Here is a 27,820-nt window from a genome sequence, read left to right as displayed (position 1 = left end):
TTCTCCCTGCTCAGTCTCCAGTTCCTGTCATCTGAAAATACGGCAAGTATATTATGGAATCTAATTTTTTTAGCGATCAATGGATTTGCAATAGGTAGAATTCAATCGGAAAACATCAGACCTTCAACAGATAAGACGCCTTGATGAATGTCAAATTTTTCTCGACATATTCTCTAATATAATTAGGAACGAAAATCTGGGTCGATCCTGCGCTCCCCTTGGCAAAGGTCGAGAGAGAGAGAGAGAGCGCTCAGTTTAACCGTTTCCCCTAGTTGGGATAAAGATGGCTACTGTGTCGGCAATGAGATTCTTAAAGGGGTGTTCTAACTTTGGCAAATAAACGTCCAGTTAATTTTCACATTGCGTGGAAATTCAGGAATCCTTGTCCATAGCTCAGGCCCTATTGATTATTGATTGTGCCAAATTTATCTCAATCCTCTTGTCCTCCAGTAGAAAAGCGGGCGAGGTTCCTGATGCAGCTAAACACAGGCCAACAAGGAACGGCCAGGAGATATTGCTGACATCTAGAAACATTGAGAGAATTAAAAAAAAAAAAAAACTTGGGTAATGTCTTCCTATTGTTCCTCGTTGACCTGTGTTTAGTTGCAAGACAACTGGCTTGAGCAGGAACCTCCTCCCTTTCTGCGGTAGGACAAGAGCTCTGCTTCTTAAGAACTTTCCTGATGTGTTTATGCTCAGAATGTGCTATGCTCACCCCTCTCTGCTGCTCCTGCTCGTCCACCTCTGACTGTCCACCTCTGACTGTCCACCTCTGACTGTCCACCTCTGACTGTCCACCTCTGACTGTCCACCTCTGACTGTCCACCTCTGACTGTCCACCTCTGACTGTCCACCTCTGACTGTCCACCTCTGACTGTCCACCTCTGACTGTCCACCTCTGACGACGAATCATCACCACTGAGGCTGGCAGAGACGGCAGCGCAACTCTGAACCCGAGAGGTGGGCCTTATAATAACTCTGTTCCCCTTTGAATCTGGAGGGAAATCCTTTGTGAATCCATATGCGTATCATACAAAGATGATTTCTCCGCTCGAAGGCAGAGTAAACTGAAGAAAGTTTCTGTGTGGGATATGCACATGTGAACAAGGATCCTAAAAAATCATTATTGGGGCCAGTTACATAAAGGGCGCTCCCTGCAGAGCTAGTACTGCTCCCATGCACTTCCTGTGTGTGTCCAAAACCACAGGAAACCAGAGGGAAGGTCAATTACTAGGATTTAGCATGTGATTGGCTCAGCTTTGTGGTGCTGAGTTTTATGTGGTGCTCTGTAGCAGGTAGATGTCGTCCCAGAGAGACAAGGAGGGGGCAAAAAGCGGTACGTTGCCTTAAAATTGTGAATTTTTTGATGAACTGGAAAAATAAAAGATGCCTAAACTAATAACTGAACTTTCCAAAACTATCTGGTGAGGCGTAACAAGCATCTAAAATATAATTTTGCGTAATATGGGCCACAGATCTGGCACAATTTACAAAGTGAATTTGTTTGCTGATTCTGTCCTAGTTATGTGATGGTCACGTGGTGGGGAAAACCCCTTTAAGACTAAAAACCCCTTTAAGACTAGAAAGTGTGGAAGACCTGCAGCGATTTCTGCGGCAAAAAAAAATTATCCATTTGGGATAATTTTTTGAGAAAATGTGTAAAAAAATGAAGATGACCAGTGTCACTTTCCAGCCTTTAAAGGGGTGGTCCTGATCTAATAAACATGGCTGCTTTGTTCCCAAAACAGCGCCTCGCCTGACCATGGCATGTGCCGGTATTGCAGGTCAGTGATGGGGCTGTTTTTGACAGACGGAAGCCATGTTTATTAAGAGTTAATTTCTTAGCATTAGCCATTGATTCGCTATGATCCCTGCGGAGTCTCACCTGCTCGCTGTTTTGACCGAACAGTTTTTCTTGTGTCCCCGATCGGAACGCGTATCACGTAGAAGCTGAAAAGAGAAAAAGTAAAAAGTCAATGTCCATTCCTTCTCACCTAAAATCTTTGATTTAAAGGGAACCTGTCAGTAAAAATAAACCACACTAATTAAACATATCTTTGAAAACAGCAATACAGATATCCTCATATTGTTATCCCCCATGCCCGTTTGTAAATTTACTCCCCATCTGCGAATACTCATATTCTTCTAGCTCCGCCTCCAGCTTCCTGACTGACAAGGAGCTTGCTTCCGCCAAGTGAACTCAGCTCTGCCACATCATTTACACCGTATCACTTGCTAAAAATAATTCCTAAAAGAGGGGTATTGAGAGAGCCACTGGCTGTTTGCGATTGGCTGAAGACAAATTTCCCTTTCCCACTGGAATTCTCTTCAGTGAGGGGAACGGCTGAGCAGGAAGGACATAAATATGCCGGATACAGCTTGGAAAAAATGAGATGATCGAACATACAAGGGAGTCATTTGCATATATGGAGATTCTACTTTACAAAATCACTGTGGAAAATTTGAGGCATGGAGAAGAACAATATAGGGATAGTTGTTGTACAGTTGTACAGCTATAACGTAATAGCAGTATTCAGAGATATGTTACGTTATCATGGGGTAGTTTAAGAAACACGTTTCCTTTATCTGCACCCAAAAATTTTGGACAAGTCGCCGTTTAGCAAGAATTATGTTGGCGCTATTAGAGACAATGGAGGCCAATCCTTATGCAGATCAGCTCCTATAACATGTCGGATGTATACAATGAGTGAAATCGGCTTTACTAATATTTCATACTGGCCACTGCTACTCATGTATGGAATATTCTCCTCGGCTCCGGTCATGGAGACACTTTACATTCCTCATACTTATGGTAATGTGTGACAGAGGACGACGAGCTTTTGCATTCTGTAAGAATATTCTAAATATCGCGGCGCGTTGTCTTATGGACATGTTGACATATAATATCACTGCTAGACGTCTCGGACATGTAGATGGAGAGCCCCTCCGCACGGAGGAGAGACGAGGGGCTTATCACACTCCCATATCTGGAGGAGACGCCGCTCATGATCGCCGGATCCGGTGTCACATTGGACGGTGTCATAGTCAATCTTTCCCAAAGTTACACTCAAGGACGTAGGGGGGGGGGGATTGGTGATAGGAGATCTTCACCTTTTAGATTTTACAATCTTATGGAACTTCAATTATGGAATTGTCGATGAAATTCTAAAATTACGAAAGACTTCCCGTAAGTTGGACACGTGGCTCTCACTTCTCTTTAACACCCCCGAGTCACTTTCTCATATAAAATGGTCACGCAAGTGAAGAGCAAAGGTGCCTGAAGCCCCCGGCAGTCTCGCATCACGTGGCATCACATAAACGTGGCTGCTTCAGACCATTAATGGCCACTGTGGTGCTCAGCAGTGGACAGCAATAAGCTGCACACTTCATTGGTATGATTCACCCTGCTGCAAATAAAGACCAGCAGGGGGCAGCAGACATGAAGAGGCATTAGTGCATGCTGGGTACTACAAGAATCTGACATCTGCTAATTGTACCCTTAACCCTGTGACCTGCCCGTCCTCTAACCCGACGTCTGACATGAGACATGAGAGTGTCCCTGCCCAACTACTACAGAATAATTCATTGTAAAACATGGATCTCACATGGATCTAATATCAATCTATTACACCCAATACAAAGGGCAAAAGCTGCCGCTGCCAGATCACCACGTAAGACGTGTAGATTCACTATGGACTCTCAGTGCAGAATTATCCATCTATCCATCAATCTACTTCACATTCACAAACCTATGTCACATTTATCTCATCTCTATGAGTGCGTGTATATATATATTTTTTTCCCCCTCTAAACTATAATCTCTGTACTGCTAATATACATTAGGAATATCCAAGCTTCAAAAATGATGGATAGATATGAGATAGATAGATAGATATGAGATAGATAGATAGATATGAGATAGATAGATAGATATGAGATAGATAGATAGATATGAGATAGATAGATAGATATGAGATAGATAGATAGATAGATAGATATGAGATAGATAGATAGATAGATAGATAGATAGATATGAGATAGATAGATAGATAGATAGATAGATAGATAGATAGATATGAGATAGATAGATAGATAGATAGATATGAGATAGATAGATAGATAGATAGATAGATAGATATGAGATAGATAGATAGATAGATAGATAGATAGATAGATAGATATGAGATAGATAGATAGATAGATAGATAGATAGATATGAGATAGATAGATATGAGATAGATAGATATGAGATAGATAGATATGAGATAGATAGATATGAGATAGATAGATAGATAGATATGAGATAGATAGATAGATAGATAGATATGAGATAGATAGATAGATAGATAGATAGATAGATATGAGATAGATAGATAGATAGATAGATAGATATGAGATAGATAGATAGATAGATAGATAGATATGAGATAGATAGATATGAGATAGATAGATATGAGATAGATAGATATGAGATAGATAGATATGAGATAGATAGATATGAGATAGATAGATAGATAGATATGAGATAGATAGATAGATAGATAGATATGAGATAGATAGATAGATAGATAGATAGATAGATAGATAGATATGAGATAGATAGATAGATAGATAGATAGATATGAGATAGATAGATAGATATGAGATAGATAGATAGATAGATATGAGATAGATAGATAGATAGATAGATATGAGATAGATAGATAGATAGATAGATAGATAGATAGATATGAGATAGATAGATAGATAGATATGAGATAGATAGATAGATAGATATGAGATAGATAGATAGATAGATATGAGATAGATAGATAGATATGAGATAGATAGATAGATAGATAGATATGAGATAGATAGATAGATAGATATGAGATAGATAGATAGATATGAGATAGATATGAGATAGATATGAGATAGATAGATAGATAGATAGATAGATAGATAGATAGATAGGAGATAGATAGATATGAGATAGATAGGAGATAGATAGATATGAGATAGATATGAGATAGATAGATAGATAGATAGATATGAGATAGATAGATAGATAGATAGGAGATAGATAGATATGAGATAGATATGAGATAGATAGATAGATAGATAGATAGATAGATAGATATGAGATAGATAGATAGATAGATAGATATGAGATAGATAGATAGATATGATATAGATAGATATGAGATAGATAGATAGATATGAGATAGATAGATAGATAGATATGAGATAGATATGAGATAGATAGATAGATAGATAGATATGAGATAGATAGATAGATAGATAGATAGGAGATAGATAGATATGAGATAGATATGAGATAGATAGATAGATAGATAGATAGATAGATAGATATGAGATAGATAGATATGAGATAGATAGATAGATATGATATAGATAGATATGAGATAGATAGATAGATATGAGATAGATAGATAGATAGATATGAGATAGATATGAGATAGATAGATAGATAGATAGATATGAGGTAGATAGATAGATAGATATGAGGTAGATAGATAGATAGATAGATAGATAGATAGATAGATATGAGGTAGATAGATAGATAGATATGAGGTAGATAGATTATAGAAATATACAGTGACACCTCTCCCGAAGATTCCTAAAGACTGACTAAAAATGAGAAGCATAAGTCACATTACTTTTTTTATTATGTTATCAAAATCACGTGAACGTAATCTGATGTACCTGGAGATGTATCACATATTCTGTAGCTTTACAAATCATTGGGGATATATACAAATAAATTGCTACATCGCAGGGTAAAAACAGTCATATGGGACAATTACTTACGCAAGAAATATCTTTATCTTCTAAAATTAACCTAAATGTCATAACTTTAGATTGAAAGTGCAGAAGGGACAATTTAATTTTTTTATTATTTTTTTCCAAAAATATATTAAAAAGATGAAAAGTTCTGTATGGACCTGAACCCGTATCTACTATATTTAGTGAGAATTATTTCTCCATGTAAGAAACCCCTTCCTGTTCTTCCTGGCTCCTTGCCGTGCGATGGATATCGGGGAGAGAGATGATGAGTAAAGATGGAAGGTGATAGGCGACAGCCGGAGAAGGCTCCTCTCTGCCCCTGTGAGGCTGGCCGCACATTATACCAGGCAGCCGTCAGAGGAGACGCCGGACACCTTTATCTTAGATGTGATGAAGGATCGCCCTTCCGCTCTTAGAATTTAAAACACCGGGAAATGTCATGTATAAATATACAAACAATAATGGGCTGATTTATGAGAATACAGTGCACTCCACTGGCCAGGAATACAAAGGACACGCTGCTCGGGAGAGACACTGAGCCGCTGACCTGCATCCAGTCTGAGGGGTTAATATCACTGAGCGGCTGACCTGCATCCAGTCTGAGGGGTTAATAACACTGAGCGGCTGATCTGCATCCAGTCTAAGGGGTTAATAACACCAGAGCGGCTGACCTGCATCCAGTCTAAGGGGTTAATAACACCAGAGCGGCTGATCTGCATCCAGTCTAAGGGGTTAATAACACCGGAGCGGCTGATCTGTATCCAGTCTAAGGGGTTAATAACACTGAGCGGCTGACCTGCATCCAGTCTAAGGGGTTAATAACACTGAGCGGCTGACCTGCATCCAGTCTAAGGGGTTAATAACACCAGAGCGGCTGATCTGCATCCAGTCTAAGGGGTTAATAACACCGGAGCGGCTGACCTGCATCCAGTCTAAGGGGTTAATAACACCAGAGCGGCTGATCTGCATCCAGTCTAAGGGGTTAATAACAACGTGAGGCTAAACTGTATCCAATCTAAGGGGTTTATAACACTGAGCGGCTGACCTGCATCCAGTCCAAGGGGTTAATAACAACATGCGGCTGACCTGCATCCAGTCCAAGGGGTTAATAACAACATGCGGCTGACCTGCATCCAGTCTAAGGGGTTAATAACACTGAGCGGCTGATCTGCATCCAGTCCAAGGGGTTAATAACAACATGCGGCTGACCTGCATCCAGTCCAAGGGGTTAATAACAACATGCGGCTGACCTGCATCCAGTCCAAGGGGTTAATAACAACATGCGGCTGACCTGCATCCAGTCCAAGGGGTTAATAACAACATGCGGCTGACCTGCATCCAGTCCAAGGGGTTAATAACAACATGCGGCTGACCTGCATCCAGTCCAAGGGGTTAATAACAACATGCGGCTGACCTGCATCCAGTCTAAGGGATTAATAACACCCGAGCTGCTGACCTGCATCCAGTCTAAGGGGTTAATAACACCCAGCGGCTGACCTGCATCCAGTCTAATGGGTTAATAACACCCAACGGCTGACCTGCATCCAGTCTAAGGGGTTAATAACACCCGAGCTGCTGACCTGCATCCAGTCTAAGGGGTTAATAACACCCAGCGGCTGACCTGCATCCAGTCTAAGGGGTTAATAACACCCGAGCTGCTGACCTGCATCCAGTCTAAGGGGTTAATAAATGAGCGGCTGACCTGCATCCAGTCTAAGGGGTTAATAACACCCAGCGGCTGACCTGCATCCAGTCTAAGGGGTTAATAACACCCAGCGGCTGACCTGCATCCAGTCTAAGGGGTTAATAACACCCAGCGGCTGACCTGCATCCAGTCTAAGGGGTTAATAACACCCAGCGGCTGACCTGCATCCAGTCTAAGGGGTTAATAACACTGAGTGGCTGACCTGCATCCAGTCTAAGGGGTTAATAACACCCAGCGGCTGACCTGCATCCAGTCTAAGGGGTTAATAACACCCGAGCTGCTGACCTGCATCCAGTCTAAGGGGTTAATAACACCCAGCGGCTGACCTGCATCCAGTCTAAGGGGTTAATAACACTGAGTGGCTGACCTGCATCCAGTCTAAGGGGTTAATAACACCCAGCGGCTGACCTGCATCCAGTCTAAGGGGTTAATAACACTGAGTGGCTGATCTGCATCCAGTCTAAGGGGTTAATAAAACCCAGCGGCTGACCTTAGTCTAAGGGGTTAATATCACTGAGCGGCTGATCTGCATCCAGTCTAAGGGGTTAATAAAACCCAGCGGCTGACCTAAGTCTAAGGGGTTAATAATGGAGGGCACATTATTACTATTGGATTCTTTGAAGTTTCCAGTTGCATCCTTCTTTGTGCTGTTCACCCCAGACTCCTGGTTCTGGCCATAAGTCAGCGAGTCCTACAGGATAGCAAAAAACCCAAAGGTGCCTCCCCCGGGGGCGCTCTACCTCCTGGGTCATCCAAAAAATTTGCCAATAGCTCCAAGACATCTCCCTGGAAGGGGAACTTTTACTATTTATACTCTTTGCCCCTGTAAAGGAATTAAAGGACATATCTGTGGCCGTACAGCATGTGATGTTAAAGGGGTTGTCCAAACCATGGTCAGTGCCGGTATTGCAGCTCTATAGAAGTGAATGGAGCTCAGTTGCAATACCACGCACCGCCCATGGTCAGCAGTGGCGCTGTTTCTTTTAGAAAGCAGCAATGTTTTACAACCCTTAATCCTGCCTACTCAAAGGCACCTGCTGCTAATTTGCATATTTTAACAAGTACTTTTAGAGAAAGAGACCATAAAAGGGAATTTAAAATACGGATCCTGCATCAACATGAACAGAGGAATCCGCTTATACAGGTGCATTCACGTCTGTAGATTTCCTTTAGAATAATAATAATTCTTTATATAGCGCACACCTATTCCGCAGCGCTGCACAGAGCTTCCCAAATCAGTCCCTGTTCCCAATGGGGCTCACAATCTAATCAGCCTACCAGTATGTTTTTGGAGTGTGGGAGGAAACCGGAGGACCCGGAGGAAACCCACACAAACACATCAGAGGCATCAGAAGCCCCTTACATAAGAAGAGTACCCGATACAATGTAACATTTCCCAACGACAGTAACCCCACTCACCGGACTGTGATCCTTTCTCGTTCCAGGACTGAACCAGTGGCTTCGGAGAAGGGGGGAAAAAAAAAGAAGTTAAAATAAAAAAAATTAAAAAGAAAATAAAAATACATAACAAGGACACGCGTTAATATAATCACTTCAATGATTCAAAATATCCAATACGGGCGGTCCCCTACTTAAGGACACCCGACTTACAGACAACCCCTCTGCCCACTGTGACCTCTCTGGATGTTACTATAGTCCCAGACTGCAATGATCAGCTGTAAGGTGTCTGTAATGAAGCTTTATTGATAATCCTTGGTCCCATTACAGCAAAAAATGTTTAAACTCCAATTGTCACTGGGACAACATTTTTTTTTGTCTGGATCTACAATTATAAAATATACAGTTTCGACTTGCATACAAATTCAACTTAAGAACCAACCTCCAGACCCTATCTTGTACGTAACCCGGGGACTGCCTGTATCAGATTTTTGGAAACCAGAAATGTGTTCAAAGTCGTTGTCACCTTCCTTCCCCCACTCCCCGCTTATGGACCATACCAATGACATCACATCAGGGGGGTGGAGGGGTGTCAATGAGCACCAGGTACACCCCCCCGCTGTGTGCCTTGCTCCTATTTATGGGATAGATTTGTACTATAACCATATAAGTAAAGTCGCCCTCTTCCTGGGAGATAATTTGTCGGCCACGTTGTGGCTTTTTCCGCACAAGATTAAGGAAAGTTCCCGATTTAAGAGCTGGGAAGGAGCGAAGATTGAAGCACTTGTCCGCGTTTCGCAGTATATATTGGATTTGCAATCATGTAAAAGCGCAGCCTCGTGAGGAACACGTATTGGATTTGTAATAAAGTAAAAACATCTCGGCCCCGGGAAGGGGACAGATTATGGCGGCTGAACACTTCCAAGACGCGTCGAAGATGTTTTCACGCGCGTCCGGCCAAGTCTCACGTTCTCAGGTGACGCCAATCGTGTATGTGTATGGGGAGTAGGGAACATCAATCCCACATGTGAGGGGTGGCTGTAGGTGTATCCTCCCCTCAATCATCACTGGTGTAATAATGGGTTAACCAACCATTCACTAATCCAAAAAAAATTGAAAGCCACGCCTCCAGCGCCTCCTCTCGGATAGTGGCCTGTAGGACAATGCCCTGACTTTTAAACGACACCTACCACCAGGATGAAGGATTGTAAACCAAGCATACTGACACACTGGTGTGCGCCCGCTCTGGCAGGATCCGTGCTTCATCTTCTAATGCCCTTATATTAATAGGAAAAAAGTTGGAAATATTATGCAAATGAGCCTTAAGGGCTCCAGGCTCCATTGACATCTATGGAGCCCGAAGCCATTCAGGGTCATTTGCATATTTTCTAAGACCTTTTTTTTTTGTAAAAACAAAGCCCTAAAAAGCTGAAAGAAAAGCAGAACCCGAGAGAGTGGGAACACAGCAGTACGTCAGTGTGTTTGGTTTACAATCCTTCATCCTGGTGGTAGCGGTCCTTTAAAGGCTTATTCTGGGATTGTAAAGTTGTGTTTTTTTTTTTTTTTTAATTAGTAAGAACGCAAGTTAACACATAAATTACGCATAAATCCACAGTTTTCCAAGAGGCTATTATGTCAAAATAAGGGTATTAGTAGAAAAAAAGACTTGAGGACGATAAAAGCCAAAGTAAATGGAGAAGGAAGCCTTTTACTCGGGACACGATATGTTACGTTGTTACTTAGTCAATTTATGAAAAGCCGTTCAAAACTTTGATGGAGCCGGATCCCATAAGAGTCAACGGGTACGACTCCTACACAATGCGGTCTATGGTGCCCCAAATTTGTGACCTTGAAAGGTGCTAAGGGGGGGGGGGTCATTATTTTGGTTCGCGAAGGAGAAGCCTGAGCAGCGGCCCCCTCTGGCATTCCCTTCCAGCCATTTTGCTGCTGCCGATTCCCGCGTAGAAGCCGGTTAGCGGGAAGGCTCTTTTGTTATAGCTGTAAGTTCATGAGAATTGATGCTAGTCATTAATCTCAGATGCACAACCCTAGTCAAATGCTTTGTGAAAGTCCAAGTTTGACATCCACATTATTCCCCCAGTCAACCGTATCTTATTCCAACGCGCGGCATAATTAATTGCTCCTGCGTTTAACCACTGAACTGGCTATATTTGTAGGGGATGTAAAGTGCTCTGACCTTTTGCATAAAAATTCTGAATCCCAAAGGACAGATAACAATACGGCAATAAAAGAGGGGGGGGGTGCGGGGGGATCACAACAGATTTATTCGCGGCAGGTGACCCACTTTCGCCAATCGATACCTCTTACAGGACCAGGGGTCTGACGCTGTAGCTGCTTACAAAATATGATTTGTGACGGTGTGAATTATAAGACGCCGGCTCGGAATTATAATGTACGAGATGGAAGTGAAGTGCGGGGGTTTAACCCGTTCTGGTCCAAGATGAGCTCTAGCACCTAAGTGTCTGGAACAAACCATCTAGACAGGAGGCCGATTGTAGAGAACTTACTCGTGATGATGAGGATCCGGTGGGAAGTGTACCAGCCGTTCATTGGTGCTGGACCCGGGGCTACTGATCTGCAGAGAAATCACAAATTGATGCATACATTAAAATAATTCGTAGAGGATAATATGGAAAATGATAAGAAAAACGTAGTTCAAGATAACCTCAAGTTTATACAATCTGGAGCACATCAAATACTGAAAGGACTTCTAGCAAAGACAGGGAGAGCCCCGATTACCCCACCCACACATTATTGACAATAGTCCTGATCACCCCGCCCACAAGCAGTGATCGGTAAGGAGAGTCCTGATTACTCTGCCCACACAGTGATTGGTAAGGAGAATCCTGATTACTCTGCCCACACAGTGATTGACAGGAAGTATCCCAATTAACCCACCCACACACAGTGAGAATTTTGTTTACTCTTCCCATGCAGTGTTTGGCAGTGAGAGTCCTAATTACTCCGCCCAGAGACAGTGATTGTCAATGAGAGTCCTAATTACTTTGCCCACAAACAGTGATTGGTAGTAAGAGTCCTGATTACCCCACCCACACACAGTGATTGGCAGTGAGAGTCCTGATTACTCTTCCCACACACAGTGATTGGCAGTGAGAGTTCTGATTACTCCGCCCACACACAGTGATTGGCAGTGAGAGTTCTGATTACTCTGCCCATACAAGGAGTCTAAATTAAGGAATCTGTAACATGTCTTGGCTTCAGCAGATAAACCTTAGAGAACTGTAATGTAGCTTCCTTGGAGCGGCCTCATCGCTTGGCTGTAATCATGATGGTTGTAGAATTAGGAGGCCATTATTTGCTCGGTCTGGTGCTGTGCGGAGTTCCTCCTGCTGTGTATAAATTGCTGCTCAGGAGCCCAGTTGACCGTTTGTCTCCGTCTAAACAGGCCGGGGAGCAGCTCCGCAAACTAAATGATGCTTGAGGGCAGAGAGCAAATATCTTCTCTAGTGTTGTTGGAATTTGAGTGTTATTAAAGCCAAATTATCATAATTGTAAAATGACCGGATAGAGCGGCAGTTGTTATAAGGGAGAACTTTTCGAGATGTCAACCAAAAAAAAAACCCAGAAGATCCTCTCAACGTAACACTACTACACATACAGCTGTACATCTTGTCTGATTCCAGCACCACGTCCATGACTACTACCAGCAGATGATTCATGCACCCTAGATCCAAGTGATGACCTTCAACAAGGTCCTAGCACTGCAGCCCGGGATCTGCTGCAGCATTCGGGTTGCTAAGGCAAATACTGCTCGAAGGGGACATCAGGCTTAGAGAAGGCATGTGGGAATGGGGACAGCCCACACCAAAATTGATTGCAGTAGGAACCAGCCTTAATTTAGATGGAGAAGGTTGTAGAGTTGTGGTGGTAGGGAAATGGGGAAGGGTTGACCGAGGTAGGTCGTCATAAAAATCACTGTATGAAACCGACCAGTCAATAAGGTTTCTGGCAGCAATTAGGCTACATGTGTGCCCAGTTTAAGGACCAAAACAGAACAAAGAATGTGGTCGGTCTGTGAATCACAGCCCATGGGCTGGCCAGAATTCATGGACTAAACACAGTGATACAAAATGCAAGGAGTCCCTCCTTCCTGCGAATCAGCAGAACCAACCATAATCATGACTCTACATCACTCCAAATTAGATTGTGTTTTGCGGTTTCTTTCAGTTGTAGTGTTGGGTTGGGCCCACCGGAGGATCATCCGATTCTCTGGTGGGCCAGTCAGACACAGTGTCAGAGAAATATTAGTGCACACAACCTAAGGTAGGGAATTTTCTTATTATTGACCAGATCACTAAACCCAGATAAGAAAAAAATTATAAAAGAAAAACAAAACAAAAGTAGACATTTATGGACCAGATTCCTTTGTAATGATAAAGCACATTTAATTTATTATTTTAAAAAAATTATATTATAACTTATTAGAAGCAAATGTTGTTAATACATTCTTTTTCTTGTTTTTCTTTCGTTTTAACTAAAAACTTTTTTCAAACTTATTACAAAAAAAAAAAATTTAAGTTTTTTGGAATTGTTCAAGTTTCTAAATTTGGATTATTTATTTGTAAAAAAAAAAAAAAATTCAAATGTAAAATCTAAAAAATTTAAATTCCACAAAAATAATAACTCCACCCTCCAACGGAAAAAAAAAAAAAAAAAAATGACAAGGAGAGATGGACAATTAAATTAGCTGCCAGTTACATTGGCCGGGAATTGAAACCCAAACCTTGAAGCCGGCGCTCCGCTGCAGAGTTACATCCTGGATTAATCTGAAAATGAAGTTTTCATGCTATTCCGGTGGGTATCCCAGGAATCCAGTAATCCATTTTCTCCAGCGAGTGTTGCCTATGTCATGCTTTGTTAGAGGTCCCATGATCACATTATGGCATGGAGGAGCTGACACTTTTATTCGGTTTGTGCTCTCTGCTATGTACAGGCCCCTGATTTCCTGCGCCGGGGCTGCTGACAACCCTTTCCACGCTGTATTAATCTTGTTTACTGACTTATCTTGATCCGAATATCAGAAAAGTGAACTTTTTTATCTCTTGCAGAGAATAAACACGCTGTTGACAGAGGCAGAAGCTATTTTCTGCTTTTAAATTGCTTGTTTACTCTCAGCATTTTCTTTACGAGAGGCCGAGAAAAAAAAAGAAAGTTTAGAGTCTCGAAGCCGGAGAGGAGAAGGCGCTATGTACCCGTCTCCTGACCGCCAGTCGTTACCATCAGCGGGAGCGTGGACAGTGTTATAACTTGGTAAATACTTCTCCCCACTCGTTTTATGGTAATTTGTCTCGGCCTCCTTTCACATCCAGAGCTGCTTTAAAAATTCAGGTGGTTGCTCCGGGAAATCGGCATCGGGTAACCAGACTTCACCGACGCCTGGCTAACCTCTACCACCTCCACCAAGTGTCATCTGCGGACAGCAGGTTTTAGAGAAACGCTCTGTTATACACAACAGGCTTTTATTGTTTCAGTCCATTAGGTCATCTCTAAGATATTCCCACTTTAATATTGTATGATAAAGAGGCAGTTGGTGTACTCGAGACTTGCCCAGAGAACTCCCCTACATAACTTCCCTCTGCTTAGTCATGCCTGCTTCTCACGAATCTCCTGAGATAGTGGGTAGTAGTCCAGACAGGAATAGCAGTGTTCCAAATGCCGAGTCAGGGTGCACCAACTGCCTCATTAGCATACGGATTCAAATGGGAATTTCTCAGGAATTTTTTTTTTTCCTAAATGGTGCATTTCTCTACAACCATCTGCCAACAGATTAAACCACTTGGGAAAGGTGGTAGACTCCCCTTAGTTAGTTCATCGATATCAATATCCTTTATATTATTGCTATTTTATTATTAGCTTTTTTTTCTAGGGAAAAGTGAGTGCACTGGACCTCAAGGTCATGCCCCTGTTGCACTGGGATGGGGTTAACTTTTTTTTTTTTTTTTTAAGGTTGACACAAGATTAAATTTTGTCCTCCAAATCATTTGATTGATTTTTACCACCAATCATTTGAAATGGGGATCCGGTTAACCTGAAAGAAATGACTGAACTGCCGCACCATTCATTTTGTGTAGCACTTTAAGAGATACAAGAGCAGGAACCATGCTCCATCCATTTATGGGAACCACCATTATTGTGATTCTCAGAAACGGGACCCTTACCAATCATTTAATGATTGCCTATCTTTGCCTATTTCTGGTTACCCTTTGTAGGGGATTACACCAAGAAGAAGTGTTATCGACAGAATGCAAAGTAACATGCCGATCATTGTGGTTCAAAGCTCTAAATGGGGTCTCATTTTTCGGGCAGGTCACGGGTCACCATATTTATCATCTATGGGATCGACAGAGATCTCTACACCGTCCATTCATTCGGACGAACGTGTGCATTTTGGTGATTAGTAGGGGTCCTTGACTTCTGGATAGGTTATAACAATCTTATAGTTGGGGATACAACGGTGAGGAACCACCCGAGGTCAAGAGAACCCGGGTCTCGTTGTCACTGGTGCAGGACCATGGTGTAATGGTGCAGCAGGCGAGCATGTCTCTTGCCACTTCATTCAATGTCTATGGGAGTGACACAAGTTGCCAAGCACAGCATTTATAGAAACTGAGCCTAAAAGGACCATCCAAGTGATTGATGAGGGTCCCAGTAGTTGGACTACCACCAAATTGTCCACAGAATCGGGATTGACAAAAATTCGGGTCAACACCTTTAAGTATTCTGGGTGCAGTTCTTCAACACTTCCCACCAACGTATTTGTCTCCGACGTTCAAGCGGAGACGGCATAAATCCATTTCAATGATCCGCTCCACCATGACCTTTAAAACACGGGACCTGGAAACCTTCAGAACCCCCACCGTTTACCAAGGAAAGCCACCAGTCGCCCGCTTTATGTGTGCAATTTTCAATCTCGTCGTCCTTAAAAGCTGAAGCCAAACAATTCATCGGAAGTAGGCGATTCTTCTCTAACTTTACATCTAAACGCAACTCCCTTCTCGTGCCGGGGCGAGAGACAGTGAGTAATAAAGCAAATCTGAACGCAACCAAGTAAACTACAAACAACCTTGAAAGTAAAAAAAAGATGGAAACCTGGAGAACTTATTTGCTGGAGAACAATACGGTCCCCAGTGAGAAGGCCATTAGTAGCCTGCTCTCAGGAGAGCCGACGAGACAAGTCAGTACAAGTGAGAATGAATTGCTTTCCCTCTGCCGTGGGGGGTGGTCCTTTCCTATAGGGACAGACACGACTGAACTGCCACATCCAGAGAACTTCCTCGCACACTCGCCTGCGCCATCCCTGGCCTTTGCGTGATCTTGTCATTAGTCACTGAGCCGCTACAAGACGCAGGATATGTTGGCTTTTACGAGCAGGTTTAACAGGATTAATGAGAACTTGCTCGAGCTACATTGTAGGTCTCCTTGCCCATGCAGGCGGGCACTTGTTAATTATATACCTGGTGCCATGTCAAAAGATCTCCATATTAATTATACGGAACAAACTACTGCTGAAGTAAGACGCCGGATGAGCTGAACCACTTCTAGACTTGGACGCGGTGATCAAATTTGTATTCGTTTTAAGCTTTGGTGGATGACTCCTCTTGACTTGAAGGCCTCCAGCCAAATCTTAGGCCTCAACGTCCCTCAAACTTTCTTCATTTGCTGGAGGAATGTTCCAGCCAAGGAAACGTGTAATATATGATGGAAAAACGGTGGCTAAAACATGACGGTGCATCATAGCCTTAAGTGAATATCACATGGTATCATTGACCAAGTTATGGAAGATGGTATTAGACCATTTGAGATGGGCGAGAGTGGTCCAAGAGACATGGACTGTGTGACGGACGAGTTCCTTCTAAACTGAGCAGCATAGTCATCTATATGACTGATCTTCCAGCCTGCCAAGACTCGACGGTTCCATACTCAAATGGTTCAGTGATGTAGTCGTAGTCAGAGCAATAGAAATCTCGATGATCAAGCTAGTTCATTTGAGTTTATCCATGGCCAGTCCAGTAAATGTGGACATCATGGGGCATGGGTTTTCGGAAAAACACACGGTGGTCTGAGTTGTCCCTAATCGTACAGGGACAACAATAATAGCCAGCTTTTAGACTGGGGTTCTTAGGGTCCAACATAGAAAATGACTTTGGGTGACCATCCCATTTAAACCTTTAAGAAAAAGACCATATTTGCCCCCAAATAGGGTTGTCTACAGCTGAACCATTGGGGTTGGAGCAGAGGCCGATTTTCGGATCCTCTGGTGGACTAACCCAAAGCAGATCATAGGCCACTACTACTGGATCCCATGTCTTGTTGAGGACCGATACGAGATCTCCTGCAAGTATCACTTGACCAAAGAAAATATGGGAAAATTAAAGAACTTTAGAAAACTTTGGATCTGGAATCCCCCTTTAAATTGAAGACTCATCCAGATGACATTATATGGAGGCACTATTAGTGCAGCATGGTATGCAATATTGTAGACCCCAGCAGTTACGCTTTTTATCTTGACGCCGTTTTTGCCTCTTGTGGCCTACAGTCACAGACAATGTGGAATAAGACGTCCCTATCTGAGCTGAACACATTGCTGTTAGAAGTTTCTAGATCCTCCTTAGGGGATGAGCTAATAACCAGCATCGGCAATAGCAGTCGTGCTAGGAGTGTCCTCTAGTGACTTGCAAGTTAGTTGTCATATCGGGAATGGGGATGGACATCTAAAGGTTTGGAAGCCAACATTTCAACAAATTTTGCATAATCATGTGACAAGTAATATTGTAATATATCTCATCAGAGGAAAGTCCTTCTTTCTCCTCTTACTTGGGCTCTTATTGTCCTCCCTCTATCTGAATTTCACTCTACTGAATTCCATCTTACTAACACGGCAGACAAACTCACACTGGTGTCAGAGGAAGCGGAAGGGGGGGCAATGAGTCACAGCAGCTAGGTCTCCATTCACTGGAAATAGGGGACTGTGAATTCAAAGCATGAGACTACAGAGATGAGAGAACCACGAAAATCAAGATTACAAGTCGCATAATCCCCAAAAATAAAGCTACTCCTCGTTTACCGAGTTATGCAAAGTTTAGCAAAAGGCGAGCAATACTCGACTACACTCCTGAAAAAGTTCACAGGTTAGAAGACATTCTTCTAAAATTTTAAAAAAGAGGAGGGTGTCCCTGTAATTTCAGACAGTGCAGACTGTGTGACCAGTGTTAGGTTTTATCCCTGGACCTTTGTGTATGTTGTTAGTAGCTGCAGAACTGTGAAATATTGATTTACATTTCAAGATTGTACTAAAGTGAGCATTGGGGTGCTCTGAGCAGACAGTGTTAGGGTACTGTCCCTGGAGTGTTGTGCAGTCATACCTTTGTGTATGTGCTTAGTAGCAGCAGGACTGTAAAATATAGTTTGTAGCATTGGTGATGTGTCCACACACCGTTTCCCTGTGTGATCTCTGTAGCCAGTGTTGTGGATAGGTGTGTAATCATAACAGTGTATGTTGTTAGTAGCAGCAGGACTGTGAAATATGGATCTATATTCCAGCTCTGTATCTTCACCATGTGCACTGGGGACATAGAGCACTTTCAGTGTGAGTATTTAACAGCCAGTATAAGCTATTGTCCCTGGAGAGCTTTGCATTCATAAGTTTGTTTGTGTTGTTAGTAGCAGCAGGACTGTGCAAAATTGATCAATATTCCTGGACATTTTCTTCTGGAAGTGCATGTTCTCACACTGCTGTGTTCTTAGTGTTCTAAAAATTAATTATTTCACAGCTTCTCCCCTCTGCTGTAGTATTTTAACCAGAAACATGCTTAAGCTTGTATTTAGAGAACAGGTAAGGAGCTGTGGAGCAGTTCACTGCAGAGAACTAAGAGCACAACAGTGTGAGGACACGTCCCTATTGCAAAATCTAAAATCTGGAATATAGATTATGCATATTAAGAGTGTAAGGACAAAATGACGACCCATCTTTTTATAGTCCCGAATCTCTAAACTGCCCTTTTATTCCTGCAATACGAGTGTAGGGATAAATTTAAGCAGATTGGATTGTCAGGATTCTAGAAAAGTTGGATTACCGCTGCGCTTCAAACCACTGAAGGCGACTCTAGTATGTTGCGGAGATCACACAAATTTGGGTTTTTCATTAAATATTGGCTGATCGCACATGAGATAATTCCCAAACCTGAGAAGCTGTGGAGCGGACTATTCCATTTCCTCCTGGATGGGGGGGTGGGAGGGTGGAAGAGACATTAGGTTTTGCTACGTCGTACCGTCCATCTTGGCTGCTGTCACCCTGGCCTGTCATCTCCCTGTCACTGTAATCCGAGGTGTGACGAGCTGAGCTTATTTCACACCAGAAATCAAATTCGGATTCCACCTGCCCTAAGTTTCCATTAAATTGTCTGAGGATACAAGGGAATGATAAAATACCGGCAACACGGACTGTCATGGCTCGGCATAAGCACTTTATTGTACAGGGGCACGGCTGACATGGGGACATACATCTCATACATCGAGGAATGGTCTTCAGTGCATGCGAACACATCGAGAACAGGAGATAGTGAATGCATATAGATATAGTATGTGTATACATGGATATAGAAGAGTATGTGTATACATATAGAGGGAGTGCAGAGGTAGCTGTCATACAGAAGCCCTGGTGCAAAATGCATGGGGCTAGGTTACAGAACAATAAATCTCTTAAGCTTCTGGTTGGACACTACAGCTATCAGCTCATTGCAGCAAACTACTAAAGACCAGGAGAGTGTGAAAGTATATAAATTGAGTATGTGTTCACACAGTTATAAGTAGAGGGCAGAGAAGTTCTGGTGCCTAAAAAGTGTAAGGCTCAGTTACAGATCATGAAACAGCTTAGCTCAGTGGGGGTCATTTACTGAGGGCCCGATTCGTGTTTTCCCGACGTGTTACCCGAATATTTCCGATTTGCGCCGATTTTCCCTGTATTGCCCCGGGATTTTGGCGCACGCGATCGGATTGTGGCGCATCGGCGCCTGCATGCACGCGACTGAAACCGGAAAAACCGCCGCATTTAAAACAATAAAAGTGTCGCTTGGGACGCGCTTACCTTTACTCAGCCCGACTCGGTGAACTCCAGTGCGTTCAGATGGTTTTCAGCGCAGCACCGCCACCTGGTGGACGGCGGAGGAACTACCTTGATGAATCCCGGCCGGACCCGAATCCACCGCAGAGAACGCACCGCTGGATCGCGAACGAACCGAGTAAGTAAATATGCCCCAGTATGTTAAGCTGTAGTGTCCAATCAGGAGCCTGCTAGACACCAGGAGTGTTTTATAAGTCTACAGAAAGTGTACACATATAGCTATAGAGGGGGTGCAGAGGTAGCGGTTATACAGAAGACTTGGTGACAAAATAGCTTGAAGCCCAATTACAGATCATGAAAAACCTCTTAACTTTGTACACTGAGTTCACAGCTGTAGTGGCCAACCAGAAGCCTGCTAGAGACCAGAAGAGCGTGAAAGTATATATAAACAGTATGTGTAAAGGTAGCTGTCATACAAGAGCCCTTGTACTCAATGTGAGGCCCAGATCATTGAAAACTGCTTACAATGAGCTGATAGAAGGTTTCTGGTTGAACACTACAGCTACACCTAATGGGAGGGGGCCTTGGAGAAACTCAATGCAGAGGGCTAAGAGCACAGTCATGTTAAGACACATTTAAAAGCTACGATCATAGCACATAACAGCATTTTTCACAGTCCTTCTGCAACACGCACTCGCAAAAGTATGTTAAAACAGGACTCCAGGGACACTACCAAACACCAGCTTCGGTCTGAATTGACAGTAGATCACTATATAGTATAGCTTAATAGTCAAAGCTGTCAGGTAGGTTTGGACCACACGTCACTTCACTCCCAATATCCCAAAATTGCACAGTAAAGCAAGCAATATTGTCCACAACTTCACCAAATGCAAGGCGCATGCGCCAAAAGCCCAATTGAGGCTTCGAGCCAAATAAGTTTGGGAATAGTGGTCCCTAACAGCTAAAAGGGGCTTTCGCATTAAACCATCCAATTTCAGGAGGCTACCACCCAGGATGTTCAGCACACGAAGCCTCTGTGGGTCCAGGGACAGAGATGTTCCCGTGTCCTAACCAGACACACCAGCAGATGTCGTCTACGAGAGACCACCTTTCAAGTGCCTTCTTCTAGGTTCCTGTATGACCCACAGGAATCATCTTGTCAGCTGCTGGAGTCATTTTTAAAAATTTGTTCTTAATATAATCGGGTATTGTCGGCGCAAAAGACGCATTCATTTCATATTCAGAAACGTCTCATTTCACTTAGTGTTAATTTAATCGCGATGACATAAATATCGCTGTTTCTAGAAAACAACTTCTCGGTGCCGCGTAGTAATTACACACCGGGCTGGCGGCTGACACGTCTGCGGGTACCGGCGGCTATAGGCGCATGTATCGGAGCACTAGTATCACCCCTTGTCTGGTTATGGGGGGAAATACCCTATTAAAGGGGTGTTTATTCCTTACGGATTTACTAGATTTCCAAGTGTGCATGTCTTCTCATTGAGGAGACTTCCCTCTGGACAATCGGGAAGGGAAAGCCAATACCACCGAGCCTTCAAAGGTAAAAATTACAATTTTATTATGTTACTGCCCCCCCCCCTCCCCTCCGTCGAGTAAGAAAATCAGAAACCCCCAGGAACCTTCGGATGGAGTTAAAAAAACAAAAAATGAAGGTGGACTTGTCCTGCCCCGGGCCTCGGCTCCAGTGTTAGAGCACTAGTCCTTTCGCAAACTCTCCCAAATGGTCCCGACAGTCACATGACCCACAGGAACCTATCACTGGCTTTAGATGATATGTAAAAGATTAACATCACCAGGGCCCACTGAGGATACAGACTGGCCACATGACTGCCCAGGATAGGCCATAAATATTATTAACCAGACAACCCCCTAGGCAAGATCCGATTATGTGAGTCCAGTCTGTTTACGTTTTCCTGAAGGATGTTATGAAATTACTATTTAACTAATTCCCTAATCATGGCTGCTTTCTTCCATAAAACAGCGCCACCCCTGACCATGGTTTGTACAGGTATTGCATCCGATGAATAGAGCCAAGTTGCAGGATCAGCACAAATCACAGTCAGGTTTGGCGCGGTTTTTGGAAGGAAGCTGCTCCTTGACTGGAACCAATGTCTACAAGATTGACTGAAATAGGATTAGTAATTGGGTTTTGCCGATTCCTGGGGAATGGGGAAAAGAGAAAGTATATGTATCCTACTCTGGGCTCCCAGTGTCCGCTTCGACCTGGTACCAAATAATTTTCGGGCTTGCGCAGAGCAGTGAAGGGTCATTCACAAGCGCGCTGACCCTTTCAGGTGAACGGCAAGAGTCGGCTCTGGGGTGAAAGGTGACTGCTCACTTAGACTCAAATGAAACACCACTAATTGTTAAAAGGGTCATTACTAAGCACAAGTGGAGATGAGATAGGCGGCTGGCTGCCGGATTATGACTCCCTATGTAATTACATGGGGAGCCGTTCAGGAGCGAGAAGACCCGGCTCTTTGTAGAGACTTAGTGATCCAGCTCACTAAGAATGGCCCATCACTAGTGTCCAGTCTGCAATTCTGGGGGGGGGGTGTCACAGGTCCTGCTTCAGCAAATAAGTGGCCTCCTCGGACCACGTGACAACACAGGAAGTGATGGAAGTGACTTCCTGTGGCCTCATTGGTCACTCATTGGCCAAAGAACGACATGTGACCCCACCGGCATTGCAGCTGAGCGCAGGAACGGGGTAAGCATACGCTACTTTTTCTCCCAACCAGGTCCTGGCCCACTAAGATTCCCAAATAATCCTTTTATCTGAGCTAAAGTCCAAACCAGCTCAGTTTGGATATAACCAAATTATGAAACCAATAGACTAGAAGTCAGAACAATTCAGTCAAGCAAAGACTTCTCTCATTTTTTGGGGGGCCTTAACTAAACCCATTGGACAAATGGGCCAAGCCTGGGAATGAATTATACAGAATATCGGATACCCCAGCACCTTGATATATAGAGATCTTATTTTGGGACCCTAAGCACCTCTGGTGAAGTGGCCTGTAATCATGAATCACGTCTAGTGTCACTGTAACGTACGATAATGGAGCGCCGACCGCGGAATAAACAGATAAGACATAACCCCCTCCCGCCAGCGTTTTTCGTGCGACATTAAAAATGGTGATTTACTTCATATTTGTTAACTATAAGCAGAGAAAAACTAGGAGCGGTGGTAATAGATGGTGGGAGGTGAGATCAATGACACCGGCCTCACCTATTGATTCTCTCAGCATTTGGATAAGAGGAGAAGATATGGCGGCGGGGGGTGGGGGACCCCTCTCCTGACGAAAAACCTAAATTTGCTATTTGTGGTGCGGAGATGGGTCAAAGTTTGGCTCCTCTCGTCCTGCGAGCAATTTTCCTCCCACGTTCGATAAATAAAATTTGGTCTCCACACTCCCCCGATCAGGTGCCCGGCGCCCCCTCCCCCCCATCACGGCGGCAGCGGAGCGATGATAAATGGACTTATTCTCTCAAATCAAACACTGGAATTTAAATTCAGATGAGTTAATGCAAAGGTCAACATTGTAATCAGTTCTTCTGATCTTTATAGAATTTCTAGAGTAATACATAATAAATCTGAAACAAGGCAATTTGCGGATCGGCTGCGCGGCGGCTGGCAATAAAAAAATCCTAACGATTAGAAGCCTTTATGTACTTAGAAGCCGATGTGATGGGGAGCTGACAACACAGGACAATAAAACCCAGGATCCTCTACTTTATCTTCCATTACATTAGGTAGAAGGGGATGGATCTATACACTGGTCCTCTCCCGACCTGATGGGGAAACTACAAGTCCCAGCATGCCCTGAAAGCAGGAGAGCCACAGCACCGGGGTATCTACATAGAGATGTGGGATGGCTGATCCTTGGGTTGGGGCAGATTAAGAAGGGATGAGAAAAAGTTCTGCCACTTCCTAGTTAGTTTTTCTGTGTACTTAGGACCGGTAATTACTGCATTAGAATGTTATACGTTTTTGATTATGAAAGGGAAATAGATAAATAGATATGAGAGAAGGGCGGAGGGATATGGGAGAGACAGAGGATAAACAGAAGATCGAGACGCGAGCTAGATAGAGAGAGAGACGCGAGCTAGATAGAGAGAGAGAGAGAGACGCGAGCTAGATAGAGAGAGAGAGAGAGACGCGAGCTAGATAGAGAGAGAGAGAGAGACGCGAGCTAGATAGAGAGAGAGAGAGACGCGAGCTAGATAGAGAGAGAGAGAGAGACGCGAGCTAGATAGAGAGAGAGAGAGAGACGCGAGCTAGATAGAGAGAGAGAGAGAGACGCGAGCTAGATAGAGAGAGAGAGAGAGACGCGAGCTAGATAGAGAGAGAGAGAGAGAGACGCGAGCTAGATAGAGAGAGAGAGAGAGACGCGAGCTAGATAGAGAGAGAGAGAGAGACGCGAGCTAGATAGAGAGAGAGAGAGAGACGCGAGCTAGATAGAGAGAGAGAGAGAGACGCGAGCTAGATAGAGAGAGAGAGAGACGCGAGCTAGATAGAGAGAGAGAGAGAGACGCGAGCTAGATAGAGAGAGAGAGAGAGACGCGAGCTAGATAGAGAGAGAGAGAGAGACGCGAGCTAGATAGAGAGAGAGAGAGAGACGCGAGCTAGATAGAGAGAGAGAGAGAGACGCGAGCTAGATAGAGAGAGAGAGACAGACGCGAGCTAGATAGAGAGAGAGAGACAGACGCGAGCTAGATAGAGAGAGAGAGACAGACGCGAGCTAGATAGAGAGAGAGAGACAGACGCGAGCTAGATAGAGAGAGAGAGACAGACGCGAGCTAGATAGAGAGAGAGACGCGAGCTAGATAGAGAGAGACAGACGCGAGCTAGATAGAGAGAGACAGACGCGAGCTAGATAGAGAGAGACAGACGCGAGCTAGATAGAGAGAGACAGACGCGAGCTAGATAGAGAGAGACAGACGCGAGCTAGATAGAGAGAGACAGACGCGAGCTAGATAGAGAGAGACAGACGCGAGCTAGATAGAGAGAGACAGACGCGAGCTACATAGAGAGACGCGAGCTAGAGAGAGACGCGAGCTAGATAGAGAGAGAGACGCGAGCTAGATAGAGAGAGAGACGCGAGCTAGATAGAGAGAGAGACGCGAGCTAGATAGAGAGAGAGACGCGAGCTAGATAGAGAGAGAGACGCGAGCTAGATAGAGAGAGAGACGCGAGCTAGATAGAGAGAGAGACGCGAGCTAGATAGAGAGAGAGACGCGAGCTAGATAGAGACGCGAGCTAGATAGAGAGAGAGACGCGAGCTAGATAGAGAGAGACGCGAGCTAGATAGAGAGAGACGCGAGCTAGATAGAGAGAGACGCGAGCTAGATAGAGAGAGAGAGAGACGCGAGCTAGATAGAGAGAGAGACGCGAGCTAGATAGAGAGACGCGAGATAGAGAGAGACGCGAGCTAGATAGAGAGAGAGAGACGCGAGCTAGATAGAGAGAGAGAGAGACGCGAGCTAGAGAGAGAGACGCGAGCTAGATAGAGAGAGAGAGAGACGCGAGCTAGATAGAGAGAGAGAGAGACGCGAGCTAGATAGAGAGAGAGAGAGACGCGAGCTAGATAGAGAGAGAGAGAGACGCGAGCTAGATAGAGAGAGAGAGAGACGCGAGCTAGATAGAGAGAGAGAGAGACGCGAGCTAGATAGAGAGAGAGAGAGACGCGAGCTAGATAGAGAGAGAGACGCGAGCTAGATAGAGAGAGAGACGCGAGCTAGATAGAGAGAGAGACGCGAGCTAGATAGAGAGAGAGACGCGAGCTAGAGAGAGAGACGCGAGCTAGAGAGAGAGACGCGAGCTAGAGAGAGAGACGCGAGCTAGAGAGAGAGAGACGCGAGCTAGAGAGAGAGAGACGCGAGCTAGAGAGAGAGAGACGCGAGCTAGAGAGAGAGACGCGAGCTAGAGAGAGAGACGCGAGCTAGAGAGAGAGACGCGAGCTAGAGAGAGAGACGCGAGCTAGAGAGAGAGACGCGAGCTAGAGAGAGAGACGCGAGCTAGAGAGAGAGACGCGAGCTAGATAGAGAGAGACGCGAGCTAGATAGAGACGCGAGCTAGATAGAGAGAGACGCGAGCTACATAGAGAGACGCGAGCTAGAGAGAGACGCGAGCTAGATAGAGAGAGAGACGCGAGCTAGATAGAGAGAGAGACGCGAGCTAGATAGAGAGAGAGACGCGAGCTAGATAGAGAGAGAGACGCGAGCTAGATAGAGAGAGAGACGCGAGCTAGGTAGAGAGAGACACGAGCTAGGTAGAGAGAGAGACGCGAGCTAGATAGAGAGAGACGCGAGCTAGATAGAGAGAGACGCGAGCTAGATAGAGAGAGACGCGAGCTAGATAGAGAGAGACGCGAGCTAGATAGAGAGAGAGAGAGACGCGAGCTAGATAGAGAGAGAGAGAGACGCGAGCTAGATAGAGAGACGCGAGATAGAGAGAGACGCGAGCTAGATAGAGAGAGAGAGACGCGAGCTAGATAGAGAGAGAGAGAGACGCGAGCTAGAGAGAGAGACGCGAGCTAGATAGAGAGAGAGAGAGACGCGAGCTAGATAGAGAGAGAGAGACGCGAGCTAGATAGAGAGAGAGAGAGACGCGAGCTAGATAGAGAGAGAGAGAGACGCGAGCTAGATAGAGAGAGAGAGAGACGCGAGCTAGATAGAGAGAGAGAGAGACGCGAGCTAGATAGAGAGAGAGAGAGACGCGAGCTAGATAGAGAGAGAGAGAGACGCGAGCTAGATAGAGAGAGAGAGAGACGCGAGCTAGATAGAGAGAGAGACGCGAGCTAGATAGAGAGAGACGCGAGCTAGATAGAGAGAGAAACGCGAGCTAGATAGAGAGAGAGACGCGAGCTAGAGAGAGAGACGCGAGCTAGATAGAGAGAGAGACGCGAGCTAGATAGAGAGACGCGAGCTAGATAGAGAGACGCGAGCTAGATAGAGAGAGACGTGAGCTAGATAGAGAGAGAGACGTGAGCTAGATAGAGAGAGACGCAAGCTAGATAGAGAGAGAGACAGACGTGAGCTAGATAGAGAGACAGACGTGAGCTAGATAGATGAATTTGAAAGATAGATACATAGATATGTTGTATACCTGTATATTATTATAGTTCCCTCCTATAAGTATTGTATAAATTTCCATCGTCCATTACATATGGAAAAACATAAAAACTGTCCATTACAACTCATTTTCTTTCCTTCTTTGCAAAGAGTCAAATATAAATAGTAGAAGGCAGGGAGAGATGTTGGGAAATATTATTCTCTGTCACCTGCTTCTGGGAGGGAAATCTCTCTGTCCAACTGAGGATTTGCTCCGGACAATGATGAAAAGTCCATATGTTCCGCTGCCACAATAAATGATGTGGGAACGTATGGTCAGGCCACCGAGGGCTCCAGAAATAGGTCTCGCACGCGTCTGTCTGAGAACAAATTGGCCAAATAGTGATACGAGGGGAGCGCTGCTCTTGACATATATTTCCAGAAGACGACTGCAGTGTGACGCTGCTCTGCAGAGATCTGCCGTCGCAATATGCTGCAGATTTTAATTTCAAAGTCGTTATTCCACCAAGACACTAATAGGAGGCGGAAACCTGCGCGGGACCCCTGAGCCTGCGGCCGAGGGGCTTCATTACTAAATGAAAGGGATAAATGAGTGGATGTGCAAAGGTTAAGGATGCAGATACTGAGAAGAGGATCAACCGCTGCCAGGAGGAGGGGAAAAACAGGACAGGATAATAAATACTAATAAAAATATAAATATATACTATAAACATAGAAAATATATAAAATATAAT

At 44.3% G+C, this 27,820-nt stretch overlaps 1 protein-coding gene across 1 annotated transcript in view; it reads right to left on the bottom strand.

The window, feature by feature from the left end:
• Positions 1-27,820, bottom strand: part of GPATCH2 (G-patch domain containing 2) — a 103,035-nt gene that overhangs the window by 42,469 nt on the left and 32,746 nt on the right. The window contains exons 6-8 of the mRNA XM_072140112.1: positions 11,419-11,486; positions 8,912-8,951; positions 1,886-1,950 (exon numbers count right to left, since the gene is read on the bottom strand). Coding sequence (XP_071996213.1) covers positions 1,886-1,950; positions 8,912-8,951; positions 11,419-11,486 — 173 coding nt within the window. The remainder of the gene's footprint in view (positions 1-1,885; positions 1,951-8,911; positions 8,952-11,418; positions 11,487-27,820) is intronic.

The sequence above is a fragment of the Engystomops pustulosus genome, chromosome 3 (assembly GCF_040894005.1).
Source record: "Engystomops pustulosus chromosome 3, aEngPut4.maternal, whole genome shotgun sequence".
NCBI lineage: Eukaryota > Metazoa > Chordata > Amphibia > Anura > Leptodactylidae > Engystomops > Engystomops pustulosus.
Note: the sequence above shows the minus strand (reverse complement) of the source record. Positions and strands in the feature narration are given on the sequence as shown.